At 41.6% G+C, this 24392-nt stretch overlaps 1 protein-coding gene across 1 annotated transcript; it reads right to left on the bottom strand.

Annotated features, from left to right (window-relative positions):
- Nucleotides 1-23179: 23179 nt before the first annotated feature.
- On the bottom strand, nt 23180-24031 carry LOC309498100 (zinc finger MYM-type protein 1-like). Its single transcript, XM_082168611.1, has 2 exons — nt 24020-24031; nt 23180-23890 (listed from the first exon to the last, which is right to left on the bottom strand). Exon 2 carries the CDS (start codon nt 23738-23740, stop codon nt 23315-23317), a length of 426 nt encoding a protein of 141 aa, XP_082024737.1. The 5' UTR covers nt 23741-23890; nt 24020-24031; the 3' UTR covers nt 23180-23314.
- Nucleotides 24032-24392: the final 361 nt, after the last annotated feature.

The following is a 24392-nucleotide window of genomic DNA, read 5'->3' as shown; positions in this document are numbered from 1 at the left end:
AAAAGTTTTGATAGACCAAAAACCAGTAAATCAAACAGATGTTTTTGACATTTAAAGGAGCATTGCGTAGGTTCTGAAATTTCTAACAGTTACTGACACCAGTGGCCGTTAGAGGAACTGCAGGCAGTCTCATGCTCGTTCTCGGTGCGCACACGCTCGTACGACCACATCAACCAGGGTTGCCGCAACAACCACTGAAGGCTCATCAAGATTCACCAGCATAATGTTTGAGGTAAGAAAACACCATTTGTAAACACTACCGATTGCCGCTGCTTACTAATAATGGCTAACCCAAGTAGACGAACGCGCATGACGTCACATTTTGTGAATTTTCGCACTGATTCGGGCCGACTCCTCCACACACAATTGAGCCTACAGGCTGATAGAGGCAACCGTGGTGGACAGTCAAGGTGTCATTCTTTTTATTACATCATGGTTGACGAGATGTACATGTACATGTACAAATACATGTACAAATGAAAACTCTATCTTAAAGATTTTTTTAAGTAAAAACCTACACATAGCTCCTTTAATGTTTATAGTGGTGATTTCTAAGGCAAACATCACTTTATCACTTTTGGTAAACCTTAAATATATATATATATATTTTTTTCTTTCTGTGTGACTTGTACTATACCGTTTAAGGATGCTATGATTGATAGTGGCGGCAATTGTTATCGGCCGATAATCATTTTATATAGCTGATCAGCGGTTTCTATAGGCCAATCAGAAGAGTCCATCAGATTACGCAAAACTAGCAAGACAATTTTTCTATGTGCAGCTAAATTTGCTTCACTTCATTCACTGGTCTTGGTCTGGCAGCTCTACCAAGTGTCAAAAAAAAAAAAAAAAGATCTAGGTGCACAAGATGGCACATGTGAGAGCTTTGGCGATGCAAGTGTGTGCATGTTTACTTCCTCTCATACACTTCCGGTCTTGGTGAATTTGTTCACATTTGCTGTAAGGAGAAACTTACTTATGGAACTTGGCTAGATATAATGATTTTTTTTTTTTTTTATTAAGAGAAGACGTTGATTTATCAGAGATGAAGGAAAACATCCTTCTGATATCATTGTGTATTTAGCTGTGTGGTAATTCATCCAGATACACTGAGGTTATCTTTCATTCTTTCTCCTGTTGATTCTGCGGTTCAGGCTCAGCGGTTGGTGAAAATCCACTGGGATATTTTCATTCAAACAAAACCCCCAAGTGTGTAATTTACATTTCCTGATGTTTTTTCTGATTGCTGTTGGACTAAATGGCTCAAAAACTGCCTTCTCTTTCTGCATGTTAAACAACAAGTGCATGTAATATTAATTTTTTCAAGAGATGTGTGTGTGGGATGCATTGTTAACTGATGGGTCTGTAATGTCTTTGTTTTTACACATTGATATATTTTATTTTAGATGTAGTTATATTTGCATATTTGTATATTTACCGTTGGCATAATTGCTTGGAGAATAGCCTACGACATTGTATGCACCATGACATCAGTTCAAGACAATTTTCTCTTTGTGGACACCCAGACAGCAACATAGTGTCGGCCCAGATCCGGGTTCCACTGTACATGTGGATTCTACGCGTACCAGATGTTGGCCAGTGGGCCGACACTATGTTGCTGTCTGGGAAGTCAAGTGCATTTCATTCATGCATGCATTCAAACATTCGTGAGTTTTCAAATGCCATTGGCTCAAGTAATAGTAATTAATTAATAGAAATCAGGGCTGTACATTTTTAATGGATTTCACTGCGGTGCGCTTTCGTTCCTCCCTGTAAGGATGAAAATTAACACAAACTTTTGCTTTCCTGTTGCAACCCCCTCTTTTCCATTTGGAATTCCTAAAGGCACAAGAGGTATGTACATCGAGGGTCTGCTAATTGTCACACCTTTGGTATGGTGGGGGAAGCTTTAATTTGCTGATTGGTCAGCTATTTTTGTTAAGCTCTAAGCTGTTCCTAAACACAACTAAAAGAGGAAATGGAATATGTTGCACATGTTGCTTGACAATAAATAAAGAGTTGTCAATTCATGATACTTTCTTATCTCTTAATTTTAATACTAAAAATACATTGTTGGTAAGAATAAATAACTCCCTTAGGCCTATTTGAAGAATTCTTTTTTTATATATATTCCTGTCTTGGGCCCTTTTGACTTGGGCAGAAAGCAACCACCCAGAACAGTACTACAACTTCAAGGAGAAAACACACACACAAAAGCCCCTTTCACACAAAGATTCCGGAAAATACACGGATTAAGTGACCCGGGATTTGACCCGGGTTCGTTTGATTTTGGTTCATTCACACTGCCAGTGATTTTCCGGAATCAGAGAGTGCGTTCACACACAACCCGTAAAAATCCCGTAAAGACACGTGACATGTGACTTGTAATGTCTCAGCAGCGTCTTAAGTTTGCTTATGAGCTGCGATTACTCTCTCGAGAACATCCACGCTTGTGCATTTTTTTCTCTGATTCGATCATAAACTTACGCATTACATACCGTTTCACAGCTGGCGGACGATCCCGGCTTCAGCGTCATCATTACGACACGGCATTATTACGTTATTATGTACATTATTATAAACTTTTGTTTACACAGCGCACGTTCTGGGACTGAACACGGCAATGTTACTAGGTCCCCAACCCGGCATCGATCCCAGCATCAATCCCGGGTCATGTTTGCGTTCACACAGAAGGCACACTGGCAATTTGCCGGCAATTTCCCGGGTTCAAAACGCTGTGTGAAAGGGGCTACACACACACACACACACACCCTGCAACCGCATACAGTAGCAACAAACTAAGGTTACACTTTACTTTGATAGTCTACTTTAGACATTCTAATAACTAAGAAACTTTGCAGCTACATTTCAACAAACTCTCAGAGTATTAGTAGACTGTTAGGGGAGAGTAAGTTGTACTTGGAAAGTTATATAACAAATGACTGCTTGAAGAGTGACAGAAAATGATTCCTGGGGCAGAATGTAAATGTTTGTTGAGTCATGAACATAAGATAGAATCACTTTACAATCATTATTTTCTCTCCCATTATATTAGGGCTTCAGGCCCTATTGTAGGCTACAGCATGAGAAACATGTGACATGAATGGCTAATCTGTTCCCCAGCCCTGTCTAGAACCACTGCTGTCAATCAAAGTAGGAGACGGCTTGAACACATTGTGATGTCTGTGATCGACTCGACGATGATGCCGATAAGGAATGACACATGCTCACCTTGTTCAAGGATCCTTCATCTACTTGAGAGGGCAAGGGTACATCATTCCTGCACACCTATTTTGATAAGGTGAATTACAATAGACTGGAGCGGGATGCGAATAGCTTGTGTTTGTTTGCCATGTCACTGTTAGTGCGACCTTGTCATTCTTCCTATGATGAAGAGATTTTAACACTTTAAACTCCACCTGACAAGAATAGAAAGATTGAGTCAGCTTTGTTTTTGGGAGAGAGATAAAGAGAAGTAGTCTCATCAGACAGCTGGACAGCCTGATGCAAAAGAAAAACTACAAAAAAAGTGCTTTCTCAAATTACTAGCACTAGCTATTACTAGACAGATTTGTCTGGCTTTATACGTTCACAGGCTGAAGGATCTTTGAACCTCTCTGAACTGCCCCATGTTTCCAGCTGAACAATGACATTTGCCACCAGTATTTACTAACATAACCTGCTCTCCGAGGTGGAAGACTGTGGAGCAATAACATGCTTGGACCATAGAGCTGAAGCAATTCTTGAACTAGATGAATTAGTGGATCTGGAGGCCATGGTAAATCAGGAACCTGAACATCATTCATTATAACATGGCTGGCATGGACTGACTCCTTGGATGTGACACCGTTGACATGAACAACCTCATTGAACGTGATATCCCTTACTGAACAAAAATATATATGAGAATATAATGCAAAATATAATGCAATATATTACATAACACATTTCCATATATGGGAAACTAGTGCTTATATTTTTCAATATACTGCAATATATGCATTGATCATGCATGGCTAATATATTGATATACAATATGTAGAAATGAAGACAAAAATAGCATTCATGTAATATTCATAAAGTTGCATCCTTTATTGTGTACATATATTGCACATACATGTTCCCATCATAGACTGTAAAAAAAGATGGAACAACCTTTTTTCTCTTCCATTGATGAGAACTGAAGCCGCCAGCATCCCGATATGGCGCTGACATATTGGAACCATAGACAGTATAAGAAATGGACAGAGTCATCTCATTGGAACTCAATTGAGGCAAGTGAAGCCCATTTTCAGCGATTTTTTAGGACTTCCGTTCCTGACGCGCAGACTCACACCGAGCTTGACGACGTAGATGTGACGTGAGCAACCCGTCTGTCTTCTAGTGGCTGTGGCATGAGAAATCTGAATCATTCCCTTCCGAATCTTGCAGAGACGGAGAGCGTGAGTAGGAGGTATCCACGAGCTAGGAGCAGGAGAAACTTTTGCTAGGTATTCTGATTAATTATTTTGTCATTTTGCCTCCACGTCTCCCCGATTGCCCGCGAGCTTCTCCTCCTGTCCATACGGTAATCTCTATACTGTGCGACAGAGAGTCGCGTGGCTATGACGCAATCGTTAGCCTACTTTTACAAAAACTGCTTCTACGGGGCCATAACATAAGCTACAAGGTAATGGAGCATTTTATACATTGTCGTGTTTCTTTAGAAATAAATAATGGACAAATGGAGTCTTTAAACGCCTAAGATGTGAAGTTATTCGCTGTCAAAGTGACGCCAAAATGAATGGGAGTCAATGGGATGCTAACAGCAGGTGAAGTTCTGCTACAAGATGGTGGCACGCGGCCGGCTTCAACTTCCGGTCAACTTCCTTCCCGCTTGATTGGAACTTGAGTCTGTGCAGTAGCGATCTCGGGACCAGACCTGCGCAGTAGTGAGCAGGAAGTAAAGCCGTGAAATCAACGCTCCGCCCTCACTCTCGCAGAACGCACTCAGGGAGAGTGCATTCTACACACTTTTTAAAAAATGTATTGCAGTACGACAAGAGGCTTGTTAAAATAAAGTAAATACAATCTCCTCAGTCCTCCGAAGATCCCGAAAAAAATGTCCGTTGGTGCTTCAGTGACTACTTTGCTCAGAGAACCTGTCAATCACAGCTGTCAATCATGATGTTACACCACCGCATCACGTAACTAACTAAAAACCTACTTATTTTTGAAACAGACACTAGAACTTACATCAGCGTGATAAAAACGACAGCAAATGAAAGAAACCACCTTTGGAAAAAATATATTTGAAGTGTATTTAATTGTTTAGTTGGTCTCACGCATACAGTGTTAATCTCGTTGACGAATAATTTCCGTCATTATTTTCGTCAACGACATTTTTTCACAGACGAAAACGAGACGATAACTAAATAAAAACTAGTTTTGAATGACAAAAACTATGACGAAAATCTATTGACATTTTCGTCAACGAATAAAAACTAAACGAAAATGTTAGATAGTGACGATTTGGGAAGCGATCCAGTCTAATGTCCTGCATTTGTGGTAGATGCGCACATTTGTACTGTGACGTGCTGATCTACCCAGCGGCACACGAGTTGGCATGCGCTGCATGTCTCATAAAACGTTAAAACATGTAAACGTCTGGGAGAATGAGTAGAGCAGACATGTAGATCTGAATAAGAGTGACAACGCAAAAAAGAGCTATATTCGGTACGGTTTTCTGTGCGCACACACCCGACCCGAAGCGTGCAGCCATTCACATAGCGCGCGAGTACAGAATTGAGCTCTCTTTCGTTTCTGAATGGACAAATACACACAACATTGTCTAAATGTTCGTTTTGGAGAGTATTCATGTAAATTATGTCGGTTATGTCTTAAACAGTTGTGAGTGTATCGTATGTGCATCAGTGCATTGGATCCGCATGTCATTGGACATGATCCGATGTCTTAAAGTGACAGTGGGTAAACCTAATGCGGTCTGTGTCCTTAATATTTATCAAGCAACAAAATATAAAGAGAAAAGCATTCACTGCTCGTTAATAGCTTTAATAAGGATTAATTATATTTAATTCATACAAATAAATATGTCTGCTTGAAAGAATAGAGAATGATGTATGCAAGTAGTTATAAAGAATTCATATATCATTCATTGAAAAAAAGACTGTGTTCTACTTTAGGAAAAGTGGTTTTATTTAATTTTAAGATATTTTTTAAGTTACAGTATAAATCTGTATCTGTATTGCACGTTCAAACTTTAAAATCATTCATATTAGCAGGTTAATATATGTTTTCTCCGGGAGTATATGGGTTTGGAAATTTTAGAGAAATTCTAAATAAATGCATTTAAACCGGTAATGTATTGACTGACTAATGAAATAGTGAGGTTCCTTTAAGAGGCTAAGAGCCTGGGGAGGGCGTGGCTGTTGGGGGATATATGTGTTTTTGGCCAGTATGTTCACTGGTGTTAACTGAGCTAGATGTACGTCGATGTTGCCTTGTTCAGTAAAGATTCACAAGCTGACAAACGTTTCCTCATGTTATTCAAGTATACTACACTGGCGACGAGCGGATTCGGACCGACTGTGTGCAGATAAGTTCATATGGTGCGACTTTTCAAGTGAGTGAAATAATTTGCCATCTGGAAGCGAACATGACTACACTCGGCCGTATTGAAGAGTTTGACGAATGCTCGAGTAACTCTTTTGAAGAATACACAGAACGACTGGAATGTTTTTTTCATGCAAATGATATTGAGGATGATGCAAAAAAATGCTCCGTGCTGCTCAGTGTGTGTGGTGCAAAAACGTATTCCACGTTACGTTCAGTGCTTGCCCCAACGCAACCCTCTACTGTGTCTTATGCAAACATTGTCGCTGCGTTAAAACGCCATTACAGCCCAGCGCCATCAGAGATTGTTCAACGTTTTCACTTTCACAATTGTAAACAGAAACCTAATCAAAGCATTTCAAACTACATTGCTGAGCTTCGACGTTTGTCTGTGCACTGTGCTTTTGGGGATCAGTTAGAAGCAATGCTGCGTGATAGAATCGTGTGCGGGGTTATGGACGAAGCGCTACAGCGACGCCTGCTTGCTGAACCTACACTAACATTTAAAGAGGCAGAAGACAAGGCAATAGCTGCTGAAACAGCATTGTTAAATGCTCGCCTACTTCATCAGCATCAAAACGAATCACGGCTGGAGGACGATGTTCATTATGCAGCCCATGCGCATGCATCAGTACATAAGACAGCAGTTTCAAATGAAAATCCTAAACGTGACAAGCCATGCTTCAGATGTGGTGGTCAGCACATCCCACAAAGCTGTAGGTTTTCCACTGCTGTGTGCCATTACTGTAAAAAAAGAGGACACATATCTCGTGTATGTTTAACAAAGACTAAACATGGTACTGACAAGGATGCAACCAGCTCAGAAGAACGTTACACAAACATTATAACACGCAAGGAAAATAATGAATACTCTGTTTACAGCACCACTACTAAAGCAGAAAGAGGGGGGCAGAGGCCATATCTGGCCACTGTTATACTGAACAAACAAGCACACACAATGGAAGTGGATTCAGGAGCGGCCTGTTCCTTGATTAGTGAGCATACCTATCACTCATTGTGGCCCTTCCAACCCCCTGAAATACATGCAAACAATGGAATACTTAAGCAGTGGACACAGGCAACCTTGGAAGTGAAGGGAAAAATATTTGTGGAGGTAACGTACAAAGGAACACGAAACACACTGCCTTTGTTCGTCATCCAGGGCCAGGGCACTAGTCTGTTGGGACGGGACTGGTTTGATGCCCTGGGAATATCAGTGGAAGGAGTACACAGTGTACAGCTGCAGTCCATAGAGAAAATACTGACTGAATATTCAGAGGTTTTTCAGGACATTGGGGTTTGCCGGACCCCCCTGATCTCTATTGACATTGATTCCACAATTACTCCACGTTTCTTTAGGCCCGCCCAGTTCCTTTTGCTTTAAGCCTGACGTGTACCCTATACCCACAGCATCTGAGCTGTTCTCGAAGCTAGCTGGAGGAGTAGTTTTCACTAAACTTGATTTGAAACAAGCTTATCAGCAGCTTCCAGTGGATGATGACGCAGCCGACTTAACTGACTATTAGCACTCACCGTGGGCTTTTCCGGGCTCGACGGTTGCAATTTGGGGTGTCAATGGCTGTTTCAATATTTCAAAGATTTATGGACAATTTGCTCGCAGGAATTCCAGGAGTCCAGCCATACCTGGATGACATCCTGATTTCGGGCAAAACCATGGAAGAACACAACGCACGGCTACAAGCCGTACTGAAGTGCCTCGCTGAAGCTGGGCTGCGACTAAAAAAAGAGAAAAGCATGTTTGCTGCTACTCTAGTGGAGTTCTTGGGGTTTAGAGTGGATAAAGATGGCATCAAGCCAACCCGTGAGAAAGTGGAAGCTATCCAAAATGCTCCGCCCCCACAGAACAAAACAGAACTTCAGGCATTCTTGGGGCTGCTTAACTTTTACAGCTGTTTTCTTCCCAATAAGGCCACCGTCCTGGAACCCCTGCACCGCCTTCTAGACCAGTCTGCTACGTGGCAGTGGGGAGCGAAGCACAAGATGGCATATGCTCAAGCAAAAGAGTTGCTGCAAACGGATAAAGTGCTGGTGCACTATGATGAAAAGAAACCCTTGGCAGTGGTTTGCGATGCCTCACCCTATGGGCTTGATGCTTTATTATTCCACATGGAATGTGACGGCCAGGAGAGACCCATTTGCTTTGCTTCCAGAACAATGACCACCACTGAGCGGAATTATGCCCAAATTGATAAGGAAGCATTGGCAGTTGTTTTTGCAGTCAGAAAGTTCCACCAGTACCTCGCAGGCTGCCATTTTGTGATTTTTACAGACCACAAACCCCTGCTGGGACTCCTGCACCATTCCAAGCCAATGCCTGCCATCCTTTCACCACGGATGCTGCGTTGGAGTTTGATCATTGGAGCTTACGACTATGAGCTATGCTACCGACCGGGCAAACAAATGGGCAATGCTGACGCCCTGAGTCGCTTACCCTTGCCGGCATCTGATGCTGTTACACCACCACCATTGGAAGTGTTGCTACTTGAAATGGTGCCAGAAGCACCCATGCATGCTGAGCGAATTGCTAACCTTACACTAAAGGACTCTGTCATGGCACGAGTAATGCGCTGGGTGCTGCATGGGTGGCCGGCTGATGTAATGGATAGCCGGTTCAAACCATTCCTTTTGCACCACCATGAACTCTCTGCACATAAGAACTGTTTGCTATGGGGAAGCCGTGTGGTTGTTCCTTGCTTGGCGAGGGGAGAAATACTGGCTATGTTGCATGACGCGCACCCGGGCATTGTACGCATGAAGGGACTCGCAAGGAGTTATGTGTGGTGGCCGGGCATGGACCGAGACATAGAGGAAACTGTTAAAGCATGTGAAACCTGTCAGATGTCACGTCATGCACCTCCTAAGGCAAAAGTTCACCCTTGGGAGTGGACGACAAAAAGATGGTCCCGGCTGCATATTGACTTTGGAGGCCCTTTTCAGGGCAAAATATTCCTCATAGTGGTTGATGCACATAGCAAGTGGCTGGAGGTGTCTCTGATGAGTTCCATGTCATCATCGGCCGTCATCAACACACTGAGACTGCTTTTTGCAACACATGGTTTGCCTGACGTCATAGTGTCAGACAGTGTTGTTTTTGGCAGCCATTTTAGTTTTAGTCTTAGTCTTAGTCTTTTGGACGAAAATGCTTTTTAGTTTTAGTCGCATTTTAGTCACTTATAAACTTGATAGTTTTAGTCAAGTTTTAGTCGACGAAAACACAAAAAGGTTTTAGTCAAAAAAAAAAAAAAAAAAAAAAAAAAGTAGTCTTTAACAAATTAATTTAGGTTAAAAAGTATTGGAAATGGGCTTAGGTTTGACAGGTTGTAGCGTGTTGCAATTCGAGTGTTGTAACTCAATTCAATTTGAGCTACTACAACATTACACACAGATAGTGGTAACAGTGGAATCACTGTTTTACTCCAAAAAAGCCAGGAATAAAAACATTCTTACTTTGGCAATTGTGGCTTTATTATATAATTAGTTAAATAATAATTAATGTTATAATTTGTTATAATCTAAGTTATATAATAATTATATATTACTTTGTACCAATTAGCCTACTAAACTAATGCTCGGACACACTCGGTCTCTCTCGCACACTGTCACTCGCTCGCGCAGTTCGTTTCGCTTTTGTCCAGTCCGGCGCCTCAAGTCTATACTCAGTCCGGCGCCTCATATAGAAGATGTGTGGCGAGTGACTAGCCATAGCCGCAGGTGTGTTGTTGTTGTGTGGATTCTGGTGCGCGGCATGGCGGCAGCCGGGTGGTGGGTGTACCCAAAACAAGGATAGGAAGCGGCAGCATTGCTGATACTTTTTTAGCTCAAAACAGATCAGATTTCACGCAAAATAGGCAGAAATGACATGCATTGTTGTGAACGTCAGACTATAATCATTTTCGTTCCGTCTCGTCTCGTCAACGAAAACCCGAAAACGTCTCGTCATGTTTTAGTCACCTTAGAGCCATTTTTAGCTAGTCATCGTCGCGTTATCGTCATAAAAAAAAAGGTGCGTCAACAAAATCATTTCGTTATCGTCATCGTTGACGAAAACAACATTGGTGTCAGACAATGGTGCTTCGTTCACCTCTGCAGAATTTCAAGAGTTTGCCGAGCGCAACGGCATTCGACATGTCACTACAGCACCTTATCACCCAAGCTCAAATGGTCAAGCTGAACGCATGGTGCAGACAACCAAGGAGGCCCTGTCTCGCATCACCAAGGGCGAGTGGCAGACCAGACTCGCTCGTTTCTTGTTGTCACAGCACGTCACACCCAATTCATCAACTGGGAAAAGTCCTGCTGAGTTGCTCATGAATCGGCGACTCACCACTGCCCTGGATCGTCTGCACCCTGATCATGATGGTGATATGTTTCGCAGACAGGAGCTGAATGCTGAAAAATGCCCTGGCACAGTCAGAGAGTTTAAACCTAAGGACTTGGTGTACATGAGAAGCTACACCAGAGATTCTAAATGGATGCCTGGAATCATTGTAGATGTCACAGGTCCCCTGTCATACAAGGTCAGAGCGGGTGATGGGCAAATGCACAGACGACATGTTGATCAGCTGCTGGACAGGACGGCACCCTTGTCCGACCAATCAAGGCCTGAGCCAGATGGCTATACTGTCCGTCCGCCTGAGTCCCCAGGGGCTGAAATACTTGAGTTACCGCCGCCTGCGTTAGATGTGGAAAACCCTGATGTTGACCTTACTGGAGCTGGAGTTGAGGACATGTCTGATTCCCCTCATTTTCGGAGGTACCCTGTAAGAGAGCATCGCCCTCCAAGAAGATTTTCAGACTTTGTGGACTGGGGAAAAGGGGTGTAATGTATTGACTGACTATTGAAATAGTGAGGTTCCTTTAAGAGGCTAAGAGCCTGGGGAGGGCGTGGCTGTTGGGGGATATATGTGTTTTTGGCCAGTATGTTCACTGGTGTTAACTGAGCTAGATGTACGTCAATGTTGCCTTGTTCAGTAAAGATTCACAAGCTGACAAACGTTTCCTCATGTTATTCAAGTATACTACAAAACCCATTATATTTTAGTCGACTAAATCTACTGTAGATTTAGTCGACTAAAATCTTATTGTATTTCGTCGACTAAAACTAGACTAAAACTAAAACAATTCAGATAACTAAAATATGACTAAAACTAAATAGCATTTTAGTCAAAAGACTATGACTAAAACTAAATCAAAATTTGTTGTCAAAATTAACACTGCACGCATAGACAGTATACAAACTGGATACAGCGACCCCATTGGATTCAACGCAGACAAGATAAATAGAAGCACTAACTTCCTGATGGTTGAGCGTACTGCGCAGACTCAAACTGAGCTTGACGACGTAGATGTGACGTGAGCAACCCGTCTGTCTTCTAGTAGCTGTGTCAAGAGAAATCTGAATCATTCCCTTCTGAATCTTGCAGAGACGGAGAGTGTGAGTAGGAGGTGTCCATGAGCAGGAGCAACTTTTGCTAAGTATTCTGATTAATTACTTTGTCATTTTGCCTCCACGTCCCTCCGATTGCGCGCGAGCTTCTCCTCCTGTCCATACGGTAATCTCTCTACTGTGCGACAGAGAGTCGCGTGGTTATGACGCAATCATTAGCCTATTTTTACAAAAATGGCTTCTACGGGGCCATAACGTAAGATAGAAGGTAATGGAGCCTTTTATACATTTTCGTGTTTCTTTAGAAATAAATAATGGACAAATGGAGTCTTTAAACGCCTCAGATGTAAAGTTATTCGCTGTCAAAGTGACGCCAAAATGAATGGGAGTCAATGGGATGCTAACAGCAGGTGATGGTCCGCTAGCCAATGGCGGCGCCCGGGGAAACTTCAAAATAATATAAAACCCTGCCCCCCTTCTCACGTCCCGTTGAATAATACGGGGAGGCGGGGCTTATGACCTATTCTAGGACCAGTCACCGGGGGGCGATCGAGACGTTTTGGCTTAACTTTTCAGGGCTTGTGCGGCACGCTTGGTTCCCATATACATGTGAATGTATTGTACACACATATATACACACATTCACAGAATGAATTACAATCAGTGGTTACAACAGATGTCTAGTTCCCAGCATGATTTGCTTCTGACTGTTAAAGGGGAGTAAATGTTAAAATGAAGTGTTATTTCATGTGTTTTGGTCAATATTAATATAGGAGGGAGATCTGTTCATTTAAGAAAAAGTAACAACTGTGCCCTCTTCAGCACAGTGTTAGGCTGCGTTCGAAACCGCATACTTCCCTACTATTTAGTATGGGAAAAAGAGTAGGCGAGCGAAAAAGTATGTACGAATCCAAAAGAATAGGCGAGATTACCTGGGTGACGTACTAATTATCGCGAGATTCGGACTTAAGTGCGTTTGAATATGCCTACTTTCCTACTATATAGTAGGCGAAAACAGTACGTGAAGGAAGCAGTACGTTCGAAACATCAGTATTCATAAAAGAGTAGGCGAGAAGTTCCCGGATGGCTTACTGCTTCCTGACAGATTTTTGAGTGCTCAACTGATGGATACTCTTCTATCCCAGGAGGCCACGCGAGAGGATACGTCATAATCGAACATCGCAGAGATCGGCGACGCGGGTGCTTTCAAATGTGAGTAAACACGGTTCCTTGTGTTAAAATTGCAATTGAACTACTTTAGAGTAGAGTGTTGAATTGTTGAAGGTGTAAAGACGTTACACAGTATAGTATAGTTGTGATTTTGCTGTAAAAACACGTTTTATTATGTAACGTTATCTGGGGAGCTCCAGTAAGGACACGTAAGTTACGTCTCTAAAGTGGATTTACATAAACCATATACATATTAAAGACGATTATTTTAAATATCTATTTACATGTTGCAGAAGAGCACATCACAACATGAAATACCGTAGACATCTGAGTGATGTATGTGTGCTATTATGTAGAACAAATCTATAAAGTAACTAAACATAAGTTATCTATTTTATTTGTCCATTAGTACTGTTGATAAATTGAGGAACATTTATGTTGGATAAAAAGTTAAAACAACCTCAACATAAATCACAGAGGTAATGTCAATCTTGTCTGGATGTTACAGGAACAGATGAACAGACGTGTGTTTATCCGGTGGAGAGTGACTCATGAAGCTGAATGCTGCCATCAAAGGCTTTGAGTGAGTTTACTACAGAAATGAATAACAACAACTATTTAAAAATTAAGTTGTAGTTTATTTTAATTATTGTAATTTCAAACAGAGCTATTACGGCACTTTTCTGATTCTTGATTCCTGTGAATTTCCTGCTCAGCTTTTGTGGTGGAGCAGGACCTGCAAGAAAAGATGTTTATAGCTATGTCATATGACATTACATTTTGTTTGTTTTATTAAATTATATCATTTTCAGTAAAAAGTTATATAATTAAGTATTTGTCAGCATTTATCGTTGTTATTATTGTATGTTTTGGGGTGGGATAGCAATGCAATCCATTCTGGGGTAATATTAATTTTAATATTAATGATACTTACATTTTTCGAGTATAAAATCAACAGTTTTCTCCAAAGGCGAATCTTCCCCATAGTTTTTTATTATTATAATTTTCTAATATGTGAAGATTGTAACCTATAGGCTCCTCACTGTGCATAATGTTATTTTGGTCTTGCAAAATGAATATTAAAAAAAGAAATCAAGCCACAATGTCTCACTTTTTTAGAGATTTTTATTCAAAAATATTAATTTCTCTGCTGTGGAAGGACTTAGACTACTTCTTTTTTTACAGATAATTTCTCCAGCCTTTGAAAAAATCCTCTCACAAGGGACACTTGTTGCTGGCATGCAAATATATATATATATATATTGTTTTGGTGATTTTCCTTTTATTGTGACAGGACAGTAGAGAGATGACAAAAAAACGAGGCGGGAAAGGTCCACGAGCCGGGACTCGAACTCGGGACGCCCGAGTGCAAAGACGCTACATGTCGGCGCACTGACCACGAGGCCATTGACGCAGACGGCGGAGATATTTTTTTTAGCTAGGACATACAAATGAGGAAAGATTACTGCTATCTCTTTCCAGTTTCATTTAAATTCCAGTTAAATTTAAATGCAAGCCTAAATAGCCTATAACTAATCAAATCACACTATGTCACTATATCACCAAAAATCCGCTATCTCAAAATCAAACTCCTCTCACAAAAACCCACGAGGTCAATATGCGTTGATTTCACTTTTATACAGATGTGCGACTGTGTGGTCTGTTCCTGACCGTGTCAATCAAACGCTGATTCGGCGGACCACACCTGATGAAACACTTAGTGAAACACTTCGAGGCTTCGTTTGGCCATAGTCACGTGACATAGGTGTTTTGAATCACGCTTCGGATCAGTGTTTCGAAACATCTGCGCTTCGGGATCTCGCAAAGCTTCGGAACGACTGTTTCGCGTCAGCCATCCTTAGCCTGTACCTTGGATTACGCCTCTGGATTGCCCATAATAAAGCTGCGTTTGGATCTAAACCTTCGTGTCTCAGAGCAGATCGTAACAGAAGACTTCGCCACATATGGATCCAGCAGTTGTCAGCAACCAAGCCCTGAGGAAGTTCCTTTCTTCTGTGTTCCAAGATGGCCAGCCTATTGAGAGGTATGCGAGGGACTTTTTGTCTTGCTGTCATCTGGGAACGGTAAATGACACCCAGCTCATGGACCTGTTTTTGAGCGGGCTGGATGATGACGTTGCTCAATTGATGCCGGAGGACTATACCGGCTGGACTCTAGAAGGGTATGTCGACCTGGCCCTCTCCTTGAGCGGTACGACATTTACTGTGGGCTTGGCTGATGAAACACCCTGCAAGCTCACAGTACCCCCAGAGCCCTCACCGCTGGCCGCGTCCAGTCCAGGGTCTTCACAGCTCCACGTCCAGTCTGCCCAGCCAGAGTCAGTTCACGTCTCGTCCGTCCGACCTGGGAATCATGACGTCTTGCCAGCCACTGGATCGGTCTATGGACGTACAGGACCGGTTTCCAGCGTGGCTGATCCCCCGCTTATGTCTGCACGCGCTGCCAAGAGGGCCATCGTTCTAGGGTTCAGTTCCGCCAAGCCAGAGCTTCACGTCAGTCCTGCCGAGCCAGAGCTTCACGTCTGTCCTGCCGAGCCAGAGCCAGAGCTTCACGTCAGTCCTGCCGAGCCAGAGCCAGAGCTTCACGTCAGTCCTGCCGAGCCAGAGCCAGAGCTTCACGTCAGTCCTGCCGAGCCAGAGCCAGAGCTTCACGTCAGTCCTGCCGAGCCAGAGCCAGAGCTTCACGTCAGTCCTGCCGAGCCAGAGCTTCACGTCAGTCCTGCCGAGCCAGAGCTTCACGTTACTTCTGCCGAGCCAGAGCCTGTTCACGTCACTTCTGCCGAGCCAGAGCCTGTTCACGTCACTTCTGCCGATCCAGAGACTGTTCACGTCACTTCTGCCGATCCAGAGACTGTTCACGTCACTTCTGCCGATCCAGAGACTGTTCACGTCACGTCACGCCTGCCAAGCCAGTGTCTCCGTACAAGATGGCCGCCGCCGAGCCAGTGTCTCCGTACAAGATGGCCGCCGCCGAGCCAGTGTCTCCGTACAAGATGGCCGCCGCCGAGCCAGTGTCTCCGTACAAGATGGCCGACTCCACGCCTGTGTCTTCGGACAAGATGGCCGACTCCACGCCTGTGTCTTCGGACAAGATGGCCGACTCCACGCCTGTGTCTTAGGACAAGATGGCCGACTCCACGCCTGTGTCTTCGGACAAGATGGCCGACTCCACGCCTGTGTCTTCGGACAAGATGGCCGACTCCACGCCTGTGTCTTCGGACAAGATGGCCGACTCCACGCCTGTGTCTTCGGACAAGATGGCCGACTCCACGCCTGTGTCTTCGGACAAGATGGCCACCGCATCCTCTGAGCCGGTGTCTGTTCCTGAGCCGGTGTCTGTTCCTGAGCCGGTGTCTGTTCCTGTGCCCTGGTCGCCTGCACAGCCTGATCCGCCCTGGTCGCCTGCACAGCCTGATCCGCCCTGGCCTCCCGTCTTGCCGCAGTCTCCAGGTCATTATCCGCTCCACGGGCCTGGCCCACCATCCCGCCCCCGGGTCCGCCTCCGCTCCACCTCCCTCCTGGACAAGTTTAGAGCGTCTGGAAGCCGCTCCTTTGAGGGGGGGCTATGTAACGGTCACCAGCTGGAGTGCCCTTGAAAGCCACCAGAGGGCACTCCACACCAGACTATCATGATTCACTCACAACTACATTTCCCATAATTCACTGCCCGGACTCATCATCCCTGATTATCACATTCACCTGTGTCTCATTATATTGTTTAGTTCACCCTATATAAGCCTGGTTCACCTCATTATTCCCTGCAAAGTCTTGTACGTTATTCCACTGCATTTCTGAGCATTTTCCCTGGTTTTCATGTCTCTTGGTTTTTGGATTTCTTGCCTGTTCCCTGGATTACTCTCTTGCCTCTGACCCCTGCCTGTTTTGTTTGTTTGTTTGTTTGTTTGGACTGCCTATCTGTGTATGACCCTTGCCTGTACCTTGGATTACGCCTCTGGATTGCCCATAATAAAGCTGCGTTTGGATCTAAACCTTCGTGTCTCAGAGCAGATCGTAACACACATTTTAAAAATGCATTTTTTGTTATTTATAGGCCTAGGGATGAAACGACAGTTAAATTCAACAAGAAAAAGAGGAAAACATAAAGCAGTAAGCCACTTTTGCTTGTGGATAAAAATTTTCGGATATACAATAAAGAAATGAACAACATATTCAAGAGATGACAATTTTGGGATTTCGTAATAAAAATAAATATTGGTAAGGCTAAAACGGTGGGTCACATTAGGGTTAAATATAAGAACTTAAATCAACCTTAAATGTATTCACAAAATAAATGGGCAGCAGTTTCTTCAAAAATACCATAACATGAGCAAGTTTAATCAATATCAAGATATTTACAGATGAATTAAACCTTTTAAATTAAACCTCAAATCTTTTAAGTTGTTGCGCGTGTGATAACGCGTCGTAGGTCACATGATATAACGCAGCCTGGTCTCATTGTTAATACGTAGGTATTAATACGTAATTTTCAAAGATAGAAAACGTACTTTTTTTGTACGTTTGGATACATGCTGAAACGTATAATATGGACGTATCTGCAACGTTTAAACGTAACATTATTACGTTTTTACAGCTAAAAAAACGTAAACTATTTACGAATATTTAAAGATATCTGTGTAATTTCCCTTTTACCATTTTATAGATTATAAACGTAAGATCCCTTAACCCTACTCCCACATTTATAGACAATATTAAAAGGATGAAACGTAATGGACAGATATGTGTAAGTTAGAGAAATGGCAGTTTTATTAACAATATAGCATTAAAAGATAGTTTGAGCCACTAATCCTACCCCTACCCCTAAACCTAACAATTTCTTAAAACAACGTAACGTTAGGCTAACGTTACATTTATAAAGAAAACAACAGACCGACACGTATAATCACAATCAGTTAACGTTATTTATTGAGAAAATGTCAAAACCGGTACCAAAAGTCGTTCACATGACGATGTGTCGCAGTCCTCTCTGGCAGTATATAATAGTTTTGTATGAGGTAACGTTACAGAGCAGAATTTAAGTTATTAATCCATGAAAATGTTAATCCGGTTTTGGTTGCCACTGTTCGCTCTGTGAAGGCGCGCGCGCTTCTCCATTTCAAATGTAGCACAACAACTTAAACACGGCATGTCGCAATCTGTGACGAAGCATGCAAGAGCCAATGAGCGTTTAATATGGCGTCAAATGGTGGACAAAACAGCGCAAGCGCATAAACACAGCGCGCAAGTGAATTACAAAAGTGTGAGCAACGTGACAAAGCTCGCACGTAAAATGTAAACACGCAGAACTCTCAAATCCCAAACTGGAGGACAAAAAATATGATTGTGCGCACAAATTAACAAGTCGCAAGCAGAAATAACAACCGCGAGTCCTGACAGGTTCTACACGCTCGAGTTCTTTTCTACACGAGCGCGCAGGTTTGAACACACGCTCGAGTTCTTTTCTACACGCGCGCGCAGATTTGAACACACGCTCGAGTTCTTTTCTACACACGCACAGCTGAAATCTTTACGCACACGAGTCAGTTTTAACACTTTAAGGGGCGGGGCTCAGACCTTCCTGTTAACAAATGCCATATCGCAGCTTCTCTGAAAATCTTTTGATTGGTTGCTATGCCGTGAATGATGTCCTCCTGTTGCGATTGGCTGTTGTTGGCTCTCTCCGAACGAAGACACTCATCCCATACACACTCGTCCCACAGACCCAGCCTTAAACCCAATCTCTTAAAAATTTATAAAGGCTGGTTTCTAAAGTACTTCTTCCTGCCTCTATGTATTAATGCTCATGGGTAGCCTAAATGGGTTCCATACAGACTTTAACATTAAGTATTTTACTGTTATATGTCAACAAGATTCAAGATATTTTCGCCTAGCTATACCAATGTTTAGATCTGTTTTGGTATTTATGAAAATTAGCACATACATAATTAGATTATGCACTGTTTGTCCATGGTAACAAACAATTTCAAAGACTTGTAATACATTTTTTGTTTGTCTTGATGTAAGTAATCAACTCAACAATAATTTTCATGGTGATATCTAAAGGTTAAAATGTTTACCCTATTCACGTAAGCAAAAGAAGTAATAGGCGTATGAATAGGCTATATTTGGGTCTTTTTCGAAACTTCCCCCTAATAGGATTCTTCGGGGCTTTTTTCCCTTACTCAGGACATATTGAGGATACAAAATCAGTTGAGTTTGCTTCTGTTGCAATTTGTTCAACCTTTTTTCATAAAATGACTGGACTATAAGGGAAGGAGCTGTGAGTGGGCCACATTTCTGATAAAATTATTGAAAATTTGGTTCCTGCAAATGCTGAGGTCATGTGACTCTTATATCGCTATTAAGCAAGAAGTAGCATGTTGTGAGAAAACAACTGACATAAAGGAAAATGTTAATATATTTAATACATTTATTAATTACTTACACGGAAAAAAAAAAAAATGTGTCTAGCTATTTTTAGTTTATAACATCAAGAGTTGTCTGTGTTACCTTACCTATATAAGTTACACAAGTCAATTATGTAAAAATGTCCTAAATATTTAAATCGCTTACAAACTTCGAATCAGGTCAAAAGAGATCCTTGTGTCAAAAACAAAAAACACATTAAAAAAATCAAGCATTTGTAAATGAACAATTTTGTGTTATTTCTACCTAAACGATACATTTAACATATAAACACATGTGTATAACTTTGAAAGAAAACGTAAAAAACTTCTTAAGGTCTGTCATCCCGCTTTCTGTTTTTTTTTCTCACTTTATTTATACATTTCTCCACATATTACAAAATTCCAACCATTCCAGAACACAGTTGTACAATTTAACATATGTAGAGAAAAAGTGTAAAAAAAAAAGTTTAAATTTTTAAACAACACAATCAATTATAAGTATTAGTACAGGAGCACTAACACACTAGAATAAAGTACAATTAACTATTTTCCAGTATGCAGGGAGTGTATGTTTCCATATATGCAAGGAGAGAACCCCACATTTTGTAAAAGTTCTTGAGAGAGCCCTTCAGTGAGTATCTGATTTTCTCCAGTTTAATACAGTGAAAAACGTCTTTAATCCACAAAGAGTGAGTAGGCGGGACAGATGATTTCCAATGCAGTAAAATCTGATGTCTGGCCAGGAGGGTCACAAAGGCCACAAAATCTGCCTTGTACCGTGGACAGTGAACTGGGAAAGAAAGTGTACCAAAGAGTGCTGTTATAGCCGCAGGTTCAATTGTTGTCTCAACTACCTCTGACATTGTCTCAAATATATATCAGTCCAATATCCATGTAGGGTTGGGCAGAACCAAAACATATGTGCCAGGGTTGCAGGAGCATGACGACAACAGTCACATATAGGATCAATGTCAGAATAAATTTTAGAGAGTTTCCGCTTTCTGTTTTGAGTGTCTTTGTTCGGAGAGAGCCAACAACAGCCAATCGCAACAGGAGGACATCATTCACGGCATAGCAACCAATCAAAAGATTTTCAGAGAAGCTGCGATATGGCATTTGTTAACAGGAAGGTCTGAGCCCCGCCCCTTAAAGTGTTGAAAATGGGTGCTTCTCATTTCTTATTTGTGCATCCTCGTTTCCTTTCCTCGCTTCCTTTCCTCGCGTCTCAGCTCCGCCCCCTGTAGGATGCGAGGGAAGGCTGCAAGGAAAAGACGCGAGGACGGAGGAATAGAATGTAACTTTTTTTTTTAAACATTGGAATACTTGATCACTCAAGCGTCACTTCATCGCGTCATCAGCAGCGCTCAAAGGATCTGCCCTTATGTTGTTGAAGTTTGTTTATTTAAGAAATTCATAATAAATAATAATAAAGCAAAATACCCTGTTGAAATATGTGAGATGTGTGGTTTATATAAACTGCAAAGGTAAAGTATAAATTAAAATGATTGTGACCGATGTGAAGGGGGAGGAGAATTTAGACGTGCGTCACGTTTAAGTCGATAAAACTCTTCCGCATAGGATACACCTGTGTATCCTCGTTCATGACTCCTCAGGAAGCCTCCTAACTCCTCGATCCTCGACTCCTCGCGGTGCAATTAGAGAATTGAGATGTCCTTCAAGATGGCTGAGCTCGATCGGTTTCCGGGTCATAGGATGGAGGACGGAGGAGAGAGGAGACGAGGAGGGATATTGAAAAGCACCCACTGACTCGTGTGCGTAAAGATTTCAGCTGCGCGCGTGTAGAAAATAACTAGAGCGTGTGTTCAAATCTGCGCGTGCGTGTAGAAAAGAACTCGAGCGTGTGTTCAAATCTGCGCGCGCGTGTAGAAAAGAACTCGAGCGTGTAGAACCTAGACCGCGGCTGTTATTTCTGCTTGCGACTTGTTAATTTGTGCGCACAATCATATTTTTTGTCCTCCAGTTTGGGAGTTGAGAGTTATGCATGTTTACATTTTACGTGCGAGCTTTGTCACGTTGCTCACACTGTTGTAATTCACTTGCGCGCTGTTATGCGCTTGCGCTGTTTTGTCCACCATTTGACGCCATTTTTTAATATCACTGAAGTAAAATATGTCGTAACTCTTCGGGCGCAATTTTTGAATTTGAATTCACCACGAGCGCGGGATTTGACGTTTGCTGTCTCTGCTGAGAAATGGAGATGAAGATCACTGGATAAAGGGCTGAATTTGGATCTGTTTCTTGCAAACAACGTATGGATTCTAAAGATTTGGATTACATCAAGCTAATAAAATTGATGTCTTTTGTCAATTTATGTTGTGTTTTAGTGTATTATGGGTCTACAGAAGAAAATGCCTTTTGTGTCTCACGGTAGATAAACCAAATATTACAAAATGGTTAAACGATTAAAGAAGGTATTTTTAAGGTATATAGGCTAGTGTATTCTTGTTTAACACCATGTAGGCTAATCATCCGAAACGAGTTTGCAGCAGAAGGCACGAACAGAGCGAAATGTTATTTATGAGTAACGTTATTATATGAGTAACCAGTGGCGGCTGGTGAAAAATATGTTAGGTGGGGCTGTGTCATATTCGGTTATTTTAAATAGCTTGGCCTTGGTAACCATGGGACACCAGGTCTTATAGCGTTGTGGCTTCCAGGTTGTGGAATGCTTTTGCTCAAGACGTCTGTCAAGCATTCACCCTTCTCTCCTTCAAAAACCTTTTTTTTTGTCTGAATATTACTCTTTAGCTCAGAATCTTTAAATTTTACCTTATTATGAATGTTTATGTTACTTGCTTGAATCTTTAACCTAACTTTGTAACTGATCTCTGTATATTTATATCTGCCCTTGGTATGTCTATCTTTGATGTTGAGGTTTATTTAGTTCAATTCCTTAACCTAGGCCTATATTGTAAAGCGACCTTGTTGGAAAGGCTATATATATAAAAAAATCCTATTATAATTAATAACCACCCAGGATACCAGTGCTCTGTGAAAAGTAATTATTTAATGCCAATATTAAAAGGTTGAGGCATTTTTGCACAAAAACAAACATATTGCACAAACTTTCTATTTGCATTTGAAATTTAACTCAAACAAAATACTTAGTGATTAATTAGCTGATTAAATACAACTATTACCTGCAACAATTTTGAGTGATTTTAAACAAATGTTCCACAAAATGTACAGTAAATAACAAACATAGCATTAAAGGGATAGTTCACCCACAAATGGTAAAACCATTTTTCTTTTTGAAAAAAGAATACCGGTAATAAAAAAGGAAATTTCTCTGGCATTTCTTTCTTTTTGCTTTATCGAAACCATACTGAACCATTTTTGGGTGAACTATCCCTTTAAAGGGATACTCACCCTCATGTTGTTTCAAACCTTTATGAATTTCTTTCTTCTGCTAAACAGAAAGTAAGATATTAAGAAGAATGTCAGTTACCAGACAGTTTTAGATACCATTGACTTCCATAGAAAGAAAAAAAATATACTATGGAAGTCAATGATATCTAAAACTGTCTGGTTACTGATATTCTTCTAAATATCTTACTTTCTGTTTAGCAGAAGAAAGAAATTCATAAAGGTTTGAAATAACATGAGGGTGAGTATATGATGACAGAATTTTCATTTTTCAGTGGAGTATCCCTTTAAGACAATTTATATTTATAAAATTACTATGTACGAAGAAACAGTGTCAGTGTGTGTGTGTGTGTGTGTGTGATCTCATTTGTACAGGAATTTTGCCTTCTCTCCTTCTGAGTGGCAAACCTCTCAATCACCCTTTTGTTGAAGTCAGGAATGTCCCTGATAAGTTTCTTCTCCATGGAGAGCATCGCCAGAGCATTCAGGCGATCCTGCGTCATGGTGTTTCTCAGGAAAGTCTTGATCCTCTTTAAAGTAGAGAAGCACCTCTCAGACTCAGCTGTAGTCATGGGTGTGGTGATGAGGATCTTGAGAAGACTGACAGTCTCTGTGAAAGTGCTCTGAAGGTTGTTCTCCATGAAAAACTGGTACAGAGGTACTGCACCACTGCAAGCATGGAACTCGTCGTTCTCATAGATAAGGGACAGTTCTGTTTTGAGCTTGGCCTTGTTCAGCATGGGGTATGCCTCCACTGTTGTTTCAAGCGCTGTGTCAGGGAACTTCACACAGTGTTGTGGGAAGAGCTCTCCATGCAGCAGTGTTGCGCTGATGAGGTGCTGGGTGAAGGAGAACCGCTCCTTGGCATGGGTCAGGATGGTATCACATACCTGTAAAAGATTCATCAGCATAAATTTCCAATAAAGCCATTTTAATGAAAGTGATTCTGACTGAACGAGTCAAGTATGATTATTAAAGGGATAGTTCACCCAAAAATGAAAATTGTGTCATTTACTCACCCTCAAGTTGTTTCAAACCTCTATGAATTTCTTTCTTCTGCTGAACACAAAAAAATATATTTTGAAGACTTCCATTGACTTCCAAAGTATTTTTTTTTTTTTCAACTATGGAAGTCAATGGGGTCCATCAACAGTCTGATTACTGACATTCTTCAAAATATCTTTCTTTGTGTTCAGCAGAAGAAAGAAATTCATACAGGTTTGAAACAACTTGAGGGTGAGTAAATGATGACACAATTTTCATTTATGGGTGAACTATCCCTTTAAAGGTTTTAACACCATTATTTCTAATTGCACTTTACACTACGTTTACTTCTCCTCACTAGTTCCCTATTGGTTTCCGTTACAAAACAAGGTTTAATGTAAATATATA

The sequence above is a fragment of the Leuciscus leuciscus genome (genome assembly GCF_965113295.1).
Source record: "Leuciscus leuciscus genome assembly, chromosome: 4".
Classification (NCBI taxonomy): domain Eukaryota; kingdom Metazoa; phylum Chordata; class Actinopteri; order Cypriniformes; family Leuciscidae; genus Leuciscus; species Leuciscus leuciscus.
Note: the sequence above shows the minus strand (reverse complement) of the source record. Positions and strands in the feature narration are given on the sequence as shown.

Excerpts from the sequence above, each read along its gene's own strand:
- LOC309498100 (XM_082168611.1), bottom strand. The coding sequence starts at position 23,740 with ATGCTGAACAAGGCCAAGCTCAAAACAGAACTGTCCCTTATCTATGAG.